General features: G+C 50.6%; 1 protein-coding gene across 2 annotated transcripts; it reads left to right on the top strand.

Moving 5' to 3' along the window:
- Positions 1-1585: 1585 nt before the first annotated feature.
- On the top strand, positions 1586-13172 carry Nelfcd (negative elongation factor complex member C/D). Of its 2 annotated transcripts, none has more exons than XR_010047271.1 (15): positions 1586-1736; positions 5185-5303; positions 5449-5558; positions 6580-6689; positions 7669-7776; positions 8462-8614; positions 8792-8922; positions 9526-9691; positions 9958-10092; positions 10505-10644; positions 11359-11473; positions 11762-11857; positions 11934-11985; positions 12387-12516; positions 12632-13172. XR_010047271.1 is itself a non-coding variant. In XM_003462033.5 (15 exons), exons 1-15 carry the CDS (start codon positions 1626-1628, stop codon positions 12664-12666), a joined length of 1800 nt encoding a protein of 599 aa, XP_003462081.2. In that variant the 5' UTR covers positions 1586-1625; the 3' UTR covers positions 12667-13172. The 2 variants fall into 2 exon arrangements, 1 of the variants encoding a protein (XP_003462081.2); XM_003462033.5 differs by having other exon boundaries at positions 11934-12074.
- The last annotated feature ends 52 nt before the right edge of the window (positions 13173-13224 follow it).

Raw genomic sequence — 13224 nt, 5'->3', positions numbered from 1 at the left:
ATTCTACATTGTTGCTGGGAATGTAAAATAGTCAACCACTATGGAAATCGGTACAGAGATTCTAAAAAACAAAAATAAAGATAAAAAAATAAATTCCATTCAACCCAGGTATTCCCCTTCCTACCTATCTTCCTGAAAGTATTAAAGACATTATGTTACAGTAACACATGCATAGCCATGTTTATAGCAGTGTCATGCACAACAGCTAAATCTCAGAACTGGCTCATACGTCCATCAACAGATGAATAGATAAAAAGTGGTATTTATATGCAACGGAGTACTACTGTGCCATAAAGAAGGACAAACAATTCATTTATAGGAAAAATGGATGCACCTTGAGACCACAGTGTAAAGTGAAATAAATCAGATAACCAAGTTTAAATATGGCATGTTTCCTCTTATACAAGAAACCTAATACATAAATAAAGAGCAAAATAAAAGACAGATAATAGGAAAAAAGAGTTGGCATGGGAGAGAGTGTAAGGAAAAAAATGTGGTCAGGTGGAGAGAGGTAAAGGGTATGTAAAAAGAATTCAGATGTCTTATGTACACATACCAACTCCTTGCAATTAATGGAATCAGTATTACTGCAAACATGTATCAATAAAACTTTCAAAAGTGAAAAAGTTTCGGGATGTAGCTTAAGAGTTACCTTGTTTCAATCTGGCGTACTTCCCAAACAGGTATGAGCAAGCACAGAGCCAGAGCTGGTTCCCAAGTCTGACTCCGCCTGTCCTGCCCACCTCAACCAGTGGCTCCTTAGCCGAGGAGCTGTTAACCTGGTGGCTTCCCGTCGTGGTAACACACGTCACATTACTGCCTGGTATCTCCACTTTATGCCAATGCATTCTCCTGAGTCCTACCTTGCTTGACTCCTGCATCGTATCTCAAAAGTCACTTTCTAGAGACACCCTCTGACCACCCTAAGAAAGTACCTCTGCGAGGACGGGCTGCAAGCATAAAAGCACTCTCAGGCAGGAGGAGCGCAAGTTCGAGCCCAACCTGAGCCATGAGTGACTTCATGAGACGCTGTCTCAAAATTTTAAAGATATAAAAAGGCTGAGACATGCGAAGGCGATGGGTTTGATGTCCAGGACCGCCCCCACCCTCCTCAACAAAATAAAGCAAACACACCCCTGCCTCAGTTGCCCTCAGCAGGGACCTCAGGGTAGGTCCTTTTCCAGGGCCCAGCTATGACTTCTGTGGGCTCTGGGCCTTTCTGCCTTTGGGTCCTTTTGCCACTAAAATATACATTCACAATTCTATTTTACCCTGCATTTAGTACTTCTGCCAACAATAAAAGAAACTTAAGGCCACTTTCTTGGGCACTAGACACTGACCCTGATCCACTCGGGCCCAACCATCAGGTATTCACAGTACCGGAATCCGCAGCAATGCAGGACCAAGGCTGCCTGGCAAAAGGGAGTCTTCTGGGCCGAGCCGGGACCCCCAGGGCCCACCCAGCCAGGGATCCACTGGGGGCGTTACCTCTGCTCCTTCTGAGTGTCCCAGTGTAGCAGGGCCGCGGCCCCGCCCCTTCACCAAGCCCCGCCTTCTCTGCTACCCACACGCCCTCCCTGCTGTAGGATTGCGCATGCGTCCTCCCGCCCATACCCGCTCGGCGCATGCGTTGCGAGAACTCGCGAAGCATGGCGGGTCCCGCGCGGGGTGCTATGATGGCTGAAGACTACTTTGGGAATACCGCCGAGTGGAGCGAGGAGGCGGACGGCGGCCAGGTGAGAGGGGACACCGGGCGCCCTCTGACCGGACACCTTTGGTGCCGCCCCGGGGCCAGCCCCGCCCTCGCGGGGCCCCTAGAGGACCTGGCTGGGGCGTTGGGGGGGCGTAAGCCGAGTTCTTCCCTGCCGCTCTGGCCTCCCCGCCCACTCCACGCTGCCCCCGCTGCCGAGCCTCAGTCTCCCCACGCCGGTTGTCTCTGATAGCCTGGAGACTGAGGACTCGGACGCGCACGAGCGAGGCTGTCCCGAGAAACTCCAAGGCGGGGTAGAGGGCCCGGAGCCGCACAGTTGTAAACAAAGTGAAACGACAGACTTCAAACCAGCTTCCGGGGGCGGGGAAGTAGAACTTTTTTCTTCCATGTGTTCTGCTGTTGGGTAAACCAAATTCTTCTCAGCAGTTTGAGCTAATTGCATCTTGCCTTCGACTAGATGACAAAAAGGATCTTAGAGCCTTGACCGTCAGGTTTGGGGTGGAACCCCGGGGCTGCATTCTTTTCTCTGAAGATGATTGGGAAGTCGGAGATCTACCTGAGGTGCATCGTTGCCTTACAGCTGCCCAGGCTCATCTCGGGCAGACTGCCTTTGGATTTTGTGAGGGGGATTCTGAGAATGTGCTTTTATAACAGGAACCAAGATTTTGTTTTGAAAGAATCAAAGATTAAATGGAATTCACTTTCTCGAGGAGAGTGGTGCTGAGACAGGGCACTGAAGATGCGAGTTTGTGGAACTGAAAGAAGTCCTGAGTGGTTAGTTGGTTAGTGGAGCAGAGTTCGAGGGACCAGATTCCCAAGGGCCTCGAAGAGCTGCTGATCAGTTGAGTTTGAGCAGGGCGTGCTATCCACTGCCTTGGAGACTTAGTGGAAGGGATAGAGTCAGATTTAGTTAACTGGAACTCTGGGCTGGGTGTTGTCAAGAACTTTCTCATTCCATGCTCGGGGTTTTGGGTTGGATTTACTCTTCTTGTAAGTGAATGAAGTTAGACGAAATGACCAAGTGACCTGCCCAGGGTCACAAAACTACTAAGAAATGTGAATCCAAACCTATTTCTTGTTTCATGTCGTTATTTCACTAAACTGCTGACTGCCATGGAGGCTCAGGTGAGCGAAATGTAAAGGTATGAATTATCCTGTTGGTCACACCGAGGATTTGAGTCATAAAGCTTAGAACTAGGGCATCCCTCAGGGCCATCTAATCCTATGGTGTCATTTTGTAGACAGAGCACCTGAGTTACTTGCCTCAGTTTATGCAGTTGGGAGAAGCAGAACTAAGGTCTAGACCTCACTGATGGCTGGTTGGGAAGTCCTCTGTTTGGAGAACGTTAATCACGACCCGGGTTTGGTCTACTGGATCATACTGGGCATATACTGATGAAAGTTGGATATACTCTTCTCAAAGTGGGCCACGTGTTCATCTTGTGTTCTTTCCAACTGTGACTGCTTGGAAGAGGGAAACTTTAGGCATTAGCTGGATTTGGGAAGATAGCTGGTGACCCACATTGCATTCACTTGATGCATTTTACATGGTTTAGAGAGGCAAGAAGATGTACAGGGAGGCAGCATGTCTTTAAGTCCAGAATTGCTGATGTGTAATAGAGTAGTCTGGCTACAGTTGCACATGGGGAGTGTAAGATGTGAACCCGGCAGGTGGACAAGTGGGAAGGGCAAGGGCTTGCTAATGCTTGGATATTGTTCCTGAGGGAGACAGGAAACTGCACATTGTGGCTTATGAAGGTCACTGTAGCATCCAGCGTGAAAGATGATTGCAAGGAAGGACTGAGGCTGAGGCACACAGGGAGTGTTGCCTCTGCACGCGTGACAAGAATAAGGAAGAGGAAAGTACAGGTGTGTGGGAGATGGAGTTGTTGGATCTTTGTACCTGGAGGTAACAGTAGGGTGAAGGAGGAGAAATTGAGGATGATTTCAGAGAGTGTGTGTAACGGTGGAAGGGCCCTTTACCAGAACGTGGCTTATGGGAAGATCTGTTGTCAGTGAAGGCCAGAACCAGTTTTGGACCTCAGGAGTGTTGACCTCCTAGTGGGGTGCTCAGTAGAAATGAGAGTAGGCTACTGCATCATGAGTCTGGCGCTCAAGAGAGAGGTCCAGGCCACACTAGATGTGCGAGCAGGTAGATGGACAGTGCAGCAGAGGACGTAGTAGCAGGAAATGGGAGGCTGCGCTAGAAGCCCCAGCGTGCAGACAAACGAAAATGAGTCTCAGGGTGGAGCCTGGCCTTCCTCAAGGTTTCTCTCACCAGTACAGTCCCAGAAAGGACTTCCTCAGTCTTTGGCAAAGCCATCAGCCTCTGTCTGCCTCCACAGCATTGCTTTCAGGTTGTTATTTCAGACTGGTGGTGGGCAAACATTTGTAAAGGGCCAGATGGTAAATATCCTAGGCTTTGTAAGGCTCTGTCATAAGTAATTAACTTCACAGTTTTAGGGAGTGAGCCATCATAGGCAATACATGATGAAATAGGTGTGAGTGTATTTCAATAAAACTTTATTTACAAACATTGGAAGCGGGCCAGATTTGGTCACAGTTTGCTGGTCCTGGCACAGTTCTTTTCCTATTCTGTTCGTTGTGCAGAAGTTGGTGTCTGCTGAGTCGTGGAAAAGCCATCTCTTATAATAATTTTCTTAGGTTCCCTGGGTAACTGTACAGCCTCGGTATAGAGTAGGTACTAAAAAAGCATCTGCTTTTAGTTATGATGACAGCATTAGGGCTGGGCAGACGTGGGGCTCCTTTGACTGTCAGGAGGTGAGCCGCCTGCCTGAGGTTGCTCCCACCTAGCGCTGAGACTAGAATCAGGCCGGCCTCCTGATGCAAAGCAAGTTAGCAGTTTTGGTTTCTAACCGTAAATTGACACCTCAGACTTTCGAGAATCCCTGTGTTCGTCTTGGTGGGAAGACATGAAATAGTAAGCATGACATAATAACAGTGACAGCAGTAATAGTAGCCAATATCTATTGAACTTCAATCCAGAGTCTTGGTATCATGCTTGGCCCTTCCAAAAGTTAGCTAATGGAATCCTCACGATAGCCAACAGAAGAGGACATGGCCACTCAGACCAGGTGGTGTGTGTGACTTCAGTGCAGTTCACCACGGTGGTCATACATCCCGCATGGTGTGATTCTGAACCCCATTCTCATAGCTACTCACCCCTTCTCTAGCCAGTTTTCATGCGATTGTCATGGAAGTGAAATGAAATTGTAACCAGGCATAGCAGCATTCACCTGCCATCCCAGCACTCACGAGGCTGAGGCAGGAGGATCAGGAGAGTTGGAGGCCAGCCTGGGCTACATAGTGAGTTCAAGGCCAGCCTGGACTATACAGTGAGATGCTGTCTCAAAAAAAAGTATGTGGCGAAAAGTTTTCAAAATGGACAGCATTATAGATTTAGGGAAAGACTGCAGGACATTTGTGTTGCCCTGGCCCCTGGCCTTTCCCAGCCACAGGAAGATGATTCCGGAGAAGGAGAGGATGATGCAGAGGTGCAGCAGGAATGCCTGCATAAGTTTTCCACGCGGGACTATATCATGGAGCCCTCCATCTTCAACACTTTGAAGAGGTATGTGAGGGCATAGTTAAGAGGGTTTTGTAAAAGGACCCGGACGATAACCTCCCTGGAGTTGCCCCTCATTTAAAAACCCTTCTTTTCCGTCCACCCAGCTCCTCTGGCCTGCCCCCGGTGACTGCTCTCCCGCTTTTCCCAGGTATTTCCAGGCGGGAGGCTCTCCGGAGAACGTCATCCAGCTCCTGTCCGAGAACTACACTGCTGTGGCCCAGACGGTGAACCTGCTGGCCGAGTGGCTCATTCAGACAGGTGCTGGGCGTGGCTTGTCCTGATCTTCCCCCAGCTCCCTCCTAACGGACCTTTGGCTCATTCTAACACTTTTCGGCATTCCTGATTTTTAAGATTTGTCTGAGTAAGAGCTGAACTTCTTTAGCTGTTTTTATCTACTTGACTCTTACATTTGATTCAGTAATTGAGGTTTACAGATAGGCTGCAACTATGAATCTCATTGAGCTGCTTTCCCTGCCGTGTTGTAGAATTACAGAATTAGACAGTGTGTGTTGAGTGTGTCATTTTCAAGAGGCCTGTTACAGCAAGCAGTAAATGATGGATAATTTAAGACCAGCTTTGGCTAATATGGTCAAAGTGGAGCCTTACTGTAAACCCCCTGGACGGGGGACAGATGACATCACTGGAGGGAGGGCTGTCCAGAAACGAGTTGATTGCTGTCACAGCGTAGATCCAAGTGAGTCTTGGCTGCATCTCTCCCTTGTGTGTTTTCCACCTTCCTACCTGTCTGTGTCTGTCTCTGTCCTTGGTGAGGCTTTGAAGATGTTGCTGGCCTTTCCAGGTGGACGTCCTGTGTGTCCACTCTGCTGTCTTATCACTGAATGCTGTCTTTTTTTTTCAATGCTGGGTTTAACCCTAGGCTTTCCTCCTGAGCAACATTCTAAGCCCTTGTTTACTTACTTATTTTTATTTACTTTTCTTTGGAGACAAAGTCTAACTTTGTAGCGCTAGACTGGAACTTACTTTGTGGCCCAGGCTGGCTTCAAACTCATGATGACCCTCTAGCTGGGATCACAGGCATTATTTTTAATTTTGAGACATGGTCTCACTGAGTTGCTCAGGCTGGAGTTGCAGGTGTGTGCCACCGTGTCCAGTTCGGAATAACTGTTTTAGAAGGTCTCAGTCTTAACTGTTTCAGAGGCGGCCAGGGGCAGTGCTGTGCTGTTGGGCTCCAGGTGCCTTAGGCCGGTGCCTTTCTCTGCAGAAGCGGACGGCCTCAGAAGGCTCCGCCGGCTGACGCAGCGCTTTCGCTTTCTTTCAGGTGTTGAGCCAGTGCAGGTTCAGGAGACTGTGGAAAATCACCTGAAGAGTTTATTGATCAAACATTTTGACCCTCGCAAAGCAGATTCTATTTTTACTGAAGAAGGAGAGGTGAGGAATATCGTCCTTAGTAGCACATCCCAGGGCTGTCTGCTGGCCCCGTGTGTGCAGTGGTGCAGGCATGTCGTGGAAGTACTAAGAGCTGGGTGCTGGGTTGTGGAGCCCCTTCTCTGCTGCCATGCAGAGTGAGGTGCCTGCACATAGGAGGCTCCCACTGCTGAGACCAGCGCCAGTGCAGCCCTTACCACGTGACTCATACAGACCCTGCGTGAAGCTCTGGGAGAGGAGAGACATGGGGTCCTCCGGAAAACACACTGAAACCGCGTTAGACATGTAGGGAGGATGGAGCGGACCCCGTGAGGAAAAGCTGGAGCCTGGGAAGGCCAGGAGGACAGAAGGGAAGAGAGTCAGGCACGTCAGCTTTCAGGGTATTCTCCAGGCCCACGAGCTGTCTGAGCCGTGGCGCCTGTTACAGAAGCCTGTGTCTCCTAGGACAGGGCTGCCTCAGAAACTCCACTGTGCTTGGGGAGTGGCTGGGAGCAGCTGCAGGGAGCCTGGCCTTGGGTGGGTTCTGAGCTCAATGCCCCATCCGTCAGGCACCCTTAGGAGCCCCAGAGTAGTAGTGGGAACCTGTGGCACGCACGCACGCACGGTACAGCGGGCTGTTCTCATTGAAAGCTCTAAAATGTTTGCCGCCACTGGCCTAGACGCACATCTTCGTGGCTGCCTATGCACTTTAAATTGCCTTTTCTCTTGCCAAAGGAGTGCAGCTGACTATCAGTTAATTGTGTGTGTGAGACAGTACCCCTCCCTGTACACACGCTTCCACGTCCTCTCACACTGAAGTGGAGCTTGCAGAACCTGGGGTTGGGGTCTGGGGACTCTCCTGCCACTCGGCTAACTGGCGTGAGCAGCCCTGGGTCTGCTTCCTGCGGGCTGTCCAGCTGGAGTGTCCTGTGATTGTTTGTACGATGCGGTCTTCTCTCAGGCTGCAGCCAGGCCTCTTACCTTGCTGTGTGTGTGTTTGCAGACTCCAGCCTGGCTTGAGCAGATGATCGCACACACCACTTGGAGAGATCTCTTTTACAAACTGGCTGAAGCTCATCCGGACTGTTTAATGCTTAACTTCACTGTTAAGGTAGGAGGAATTCGGAGTCAGAGAAAACAAAAATGTGTGCGAACATTCTGCAGTTATTTGGTTGCCTGTTTCCTTTGGCAAATCATGTGAGCTTTTTTGGTGAAGTCATTTCACTTCAATAATCCTTGCTCTAAGAAAGGGAAGCATTGGGACTGGGGATTTAGCTTAGCGGCATAACGCCTGCCTTGCAAGCAGGCAGTCGTGAGTTCAATCCCTGGTACCGATAAAAAGGAAAAAGACAAAAAAAAAAGGGAAGCAGAGGACTTAATGTATGTGTTTTTAGGGAAGCACTGAGTCCGCCTTCAGGTTCAGGCCCTCCCTCCCCCGGCTCTCCTGAGCCCGGGCCTCCCTGTGTAGTTCCGGCTGGCCTCTCAAGCACTGGGGCTACAGGCTTGCACCACTCTACCCGGCTTTGATTTAAGGGTTAACGGGGACATATTTAGAATGTGCATGTGTGCTGAGGAGCTATAAGCATGCCTGCTCCTGCTTGCTTTTACACAGAGACCCTATACAGGCAGTGACCTTGGGTCGTGGCCTAGATGCTGGCAAAGCAGGAGGCACCGCAGAGGTTGGGGACCCGAGAGCAGTGTGTGTGTGTTCTGCTCAGCACAGACACTGACCAGCCACCTGCTCTGAAAGGCGGGGTCACTTGGTCCTTATGCTCCATCTTTGTTTTGTGTGGCAGCTGATTTCTGATGCAGGGTACCAAGGGGAGATCACCAGCGTGTCCACGGCATGTCAGCAGCTGGAAGTGTTCTCCAGAGTGCTTCGAACCTCTCTAGCCACAATTTTGGATGGAGGAGAAGAAAATCTTGAAAAAAATCTTCCCGAGTTTGCTGTAAGTTCTTTACTCTGTGACTCTTGGATGAAGAGGCTGGTTGGGGTTTTGAGTTTCAAGCATGAAAAGCTGCTTCCTGCCCCTGCCCTGCCCCGCCCCAGAAGTAATTTCCCTGCCCGAGAGCTGTCCTCTGTGCTGTGCGTGGGCCCTCAGCTCTGTCTCGCTGTCCCGTTGCAGAAGATGGTGTGCCACGGGGAGCACACGTACCTGTTCGCCCAGGCTGTGATGTCGGTGCTGGCGCAGGAGGAGCAGGGCGGCTCCGCAGTCCGCAGGGTCGCACAGGAGGTGCAGCGCTACGCCCAGGAGAAGTGAGGCCATGCTCTACTTCCCGACTCCCCCACTCAGCCCTGTGCCCCTAGTCACAGCCAGGCTTCTAGTCCCTTCCCTCTGACGCCTAGGTAAATGTGTATCCTGGAGAGCTAGAAGTCAGGGTGGTTTGTAATTCTGGGGAACTTGACTTTCAGACTCTTGTTTGATGACTGTTTTGTAAAGTACTTGAGTATTCTTCAGTTCCCTGGGTGTGTAACTTTTGTTTCATATGTTAGGGTCATCAATAGCAAATAACAAGAGTGTTAGAAGAGCGACTCACTGACCTGGGTGTTACACTACCGTCTGTGTCTTGTAGAGCATTGTCTCTTACTAACTTTCATTTCCTTCTACTAACAGAGTCTAAGATTTTTTAAAAAGTGTACGATTTCCCTTTCCCATCTGTAAGCTGTATTGTAATAATTTTCCCCAGTTCACTCTAAATGTTGTTTTCTTGGGTTATGGGGTCAGTAAACCAGTGAAGGACAGAAATATGAAAAAGATCTCAGCAGTTGAAAGCATTAAGTAGGTAGAAAGGAAAACAAGAAAAACATAAAAGTGTACACTGGCCTGTTAGTGACAAGCTGTGTGGTTTTTCCATCAAGAGGCCACGATGCCAGTCAGATCACACTGGCCCTGGGCACAGCCGCCTCCTACCCCCGTGCCTGCCAGGCCCTTGGGGCCATGCTCTCCAAAGGTGCTCTGAACCCCGCAGACATCACAGTCCTGTTCAAGATGTTCACAAGCATGGACCCCCCTCCCGTTGAACTGGTGAGTGGCCTTTCGTTTTTGTAAGGTGGGACACCCCAGTGCTGATTGGCAGGGTTGCTCTGGAAAGTCTGTGCCTTTCCCTAATTCTCTTGAGGCAGCAAATGCAAAACCAGGTTGAAATGGAAATGTTTCTGTCGTATTCTGGCCTTGCCCATCACATTCAGCCTTCGGGCACGGTGGCGCCCCCGCTTCCCAGAGTCCTGCAGGGTGATGTGAGCGTGTGTGTCCGCTCTCCTGTCAGCCCCCTTCTGGTGTGTGCTTCCCAGATCCGAGTTCCCGCCTTCCTGGACCTGTTCATGCAGTCACTCTTCAAGCCAGGCGCCCGGATCAACCAGGACCACAAACACAAGTACATCCACATCTTGGCTTATGCAGCAAGTGTGGTTGAGACCTGGAAGAAGGTACTGTCAGCTCTGGCCTCCAGGAGCCAGTATCCTCTGCTGTGGTATTACTGGGGAATTGTGGTTACAAGAACTCCCTAGCTCGTCTAGAGTTAGGACTGTTTTCTTCTGTTTGTGCATAAGATAGCAAAAGCGCTAAACGTCACAAGAAACTCTGCATAGACTTTTTGATACTTTGCAAACCATAATGTGAAACGTTACCAAAGAAGTGAAACTGATTTCCTAAGCCAAACACTGGTCTCCCTGGGTTTCAGTTTTCCTGCCCTGTGTGACTTTGCAGTTTGACAGTTAATTTGACCTCTGACCTCAGAGCCAGGGAAGCGGCCCTGCAGAGGGAAGCAGCTGATGTCAGGACACCTGGCAGCAGGGCGGCGGTGTCTCGGGGTTCACCACCTTGTGCGTGTGTTTCCAGAACAAGCGGGTGAGCATCAACAAAGATGAGCTGAAGTCAACTTCGAAAGCCGTGGAGACGGTTCACAATTTGTGCTGTAATGAGAACAAAGGCGCCTCCGAACTTGTGGCGGAACTGAGCACACTTTACCAGTGTATTAGGTGAGCCCTGCAGCCGGTCCCCAGGCCGGACCCTCGGGGCACTGGCCAGGCTTTCTCAGTAAAAGCTCATGTAACCGACCGACGCTTCTGGGATACTTGGGCCTTCCATTTCTTTCTTTGTTTTTTAAATGTGTTTGGAGGACTTTAGACAGGCTCACAGCGTGAGTGATTTCAGCTGTTCACTGGTATAAATCTGTTCAGTAAATCTTCACAGGTGAGACTTAGTAAGAGGAAAACCACCCAGAATTACAAAGTTTGCCTTTAAGAGAGGGTTCATCTGCAGTAAAAGTTACAGCAGTGAAATACTGCTTATGTGGGGATGGTGTGATGATTGTGCCAGTTGTGTAGATGGTGTCCTGGAGGAAATACTGCATCCTGTAAGCAGTTTAGTCTTCCCGTTTCCTGGTGCTGGGGGACCAAGGGGACGCTTGCTAAGTAAAGGTGACCTTGAGCCTAGGCCCACCCCAGCCAGAGTGCTGCACACAAACGGTCCCCTGTTTAAATTAGTAAAGTGATTCGAGTGCGAGTGAACTGGGAATGGAATCTGCTTTGCTGCGCCCATCACGCCATGTCCTCTGAGAGCACACACTAAAGGGTCAGTTGGTGGGCATTCTCGGTTTGTCCTTAAACTTGTAACCCTGGTGCTCACAGCGTTTCAGCACCTTTTTCCTGCTCCTGCTAAAGGAGTCATTCTCCCTGATCACCCACCTCCAGGTTCCCAGTGGTAGCAATGGGTGTGCTGAAGTGGGTGGACTGGACCGTGTCGGAACCCAGGTACTTCCAGCTGCAGACCGACCACACTCCAGTGCACCTGGCGCTGCTAGATGAGGTACGGGGCCATCTCGTGCTGGGCACATCTGAATTTCCCTGCATCTTTTTGGCGAAAGTGGTAGATACTCTTCCCAAAACTTTCTTGAACTGTTTCTAGCTAAGCAAAGTTTTTATTGATTGTGTCGATTTCTTGGTGTCTGCTAAATGTTACGGAAAGGATGAGCATGGTTCAGCGTTCAAGGCTGTCCGCCTCAGCAGTGCCCTGACAGTGGCTCTCTGGGTTCTGAGAGGGAGCTCCGAAACCTGACCGCGCTCCTCAGTAAGGTTCCCTTTGGCCTGTTTGTAGATCAGCACCTGCCACCAGCTCCTGCACCCCCAGGTCCTACAGCTGCTTGTTAAGCTCTTTGAGACTGAGCACTCCCAGCTGGATGTAATGGAGCAGGTGAGCAGCACCCCAGGGCTTGGGGGACTGGGGGAGCACCCCATTCTGACCGGCTCCTCTGCCCCCTCTTCCGCAGCTTGAGTTAAAGAAGACCCTGCTGGACAGGATGGTTCACCTGCTGAGTCGAGGTTATGTACTTCCTGTTGTCAGTTACATCCGAAAGTGTCTGGAGAAGCTGGACACTGACATTTCACTCATTCGCTATTTTGTCACTGAGGTCAGCAATGCACCGTTGGTTTCGTGTTTCATGCTCTTTACACTAGTCGTGCCCTTTTGACTTAGCTTAGTTCACGTTGTGCCTAACTCTCGGAACTGTGCTTTTGATAAACCATGGAGAGGGCGATGACAGATAGCAGTTGTGCCGAGTGCCTCCGCCCTGCAGGAACTGCCCTGCGGCCTTAGTGCCCGAGACCAGTGTTGCACAGAAAGCCCGGGGGCGGGGGGCTGCTCCAGACCGACTGTCCTCTCACCCGTCGCTGTGGTGCTGCACGGCGGCTGCAGGCAGGGTGACCCCGCTCTCCCCTCCTAGGTGCTGGATGTCATCGCTCCTCCGTACACCTCTGACTTCGTGCAGCTCTTCCTCCCCATCTTGGAAAACGATAGCATTGCAGGCACCATCAAAACAGAGGGCGAACATGACCCGGTGACCGAGTTTATTGGTAAGGCCTGTGTGGACGTCCCCTGGCGGCGGCGCTGTGTTCGCCTCCCCTCCTGTGGCAGCTCTGCCATGACAGTGGCTCTCTCACAGCCCTGTGACTGTGCCTCTCACTGCAGCTCACTGCAAGTCTAACTTCATCATGGTGAACTGAATCAGAACATCGCCGAGCTGAAGCAGAACCTTCTGGAGCCTGGCTACAGGACCCTTGCGGGCGATGCCGTTTGAAGCAGCTCAGTCAGCGTCTCGGTCGGACATGGGGTGTGCTGGGGCGAGGGGTGTGTGTGATTTTTTAAAAGAGGGAAATGTTAGCAGTGCGAGTGCGGACCTGCTGGTAAGGACAGTCCCTTCTCTTTGCTGTCAGCCCAGTTCTGTTCCTCAGTCCTGTGTGCAGTGTTGAAGTCCCTCAGCACAGGAACTGGGTTCCTGTTCTTCTCGGGGTGACCCACTGTCAGTCAGGCCAGGGATGGTAGGAGCTCAGGAGACACTTGGGGAGTGTTTTCAAGGTAGACTGAAGTTTCCTCAGAAGAACCAAACTGGTTGGCTGACTTTTTTTTTTTTTTTTTGGTAGACTGTGTGAAAGAGAGAGTGTGTGTGTGTTTAAATTTGCTAAGAACACAAAATAAATTTTTAAAAAGCCTTTCTGCGGGCTGGAAGGCATGGTTCCGATGTTCTGGTCTCAGTATGAGTAAGGCACAGGCAGGCTCTGGTG

Source organism: Cavia porcellus, unplaced genomic scaffold (genome assembly GCF_034190915.1).
Source record: "Cavia porcellus strain 051 isolate PalLab524CR breed Dunkin Hartley unplaced genomic scaffold, mCavPor4.1 scaffold_5, whole genome shotgun sequence".
Taxonomy (NCBI): domain Eukaryota; kingdom Metazoa; phylum Chordata; class Mammalia; order Rodentia; family Caviidae; genus Cavia; species Cavia porcellus.
The sequence above is the reverse complement of the archived record's forward strand: the minus strand, read 5'-3'. Positions and strand labels throughout refer to the sequence as shown.

Bases quoted from the DNA above. Each gene is read 5' to 3' on its own strand.
- Nelfcd (XM_003462033.5), top strand. From the start codon at position 1,626: ATGCGTTGCGAGAACTCGCGAAGCATGGCGGGTCCCGCGCGGGGTGCT. The intron at 5,304-5,448 runs GTATGTGAGGGC...CGCTTTTCCCAG, and splicing joins ATCTTCAACACTTTGAAGAG to GTATTTCCAGGCGGGAGGCT. The intron at 5,559-6,579 runs GTGCTGGGCGTG...GCTTTCTTTCAG, and splicing joins CGAGTGGCTCATTCAGACAG to GTGTTGAGCCAGTGCAGGTT.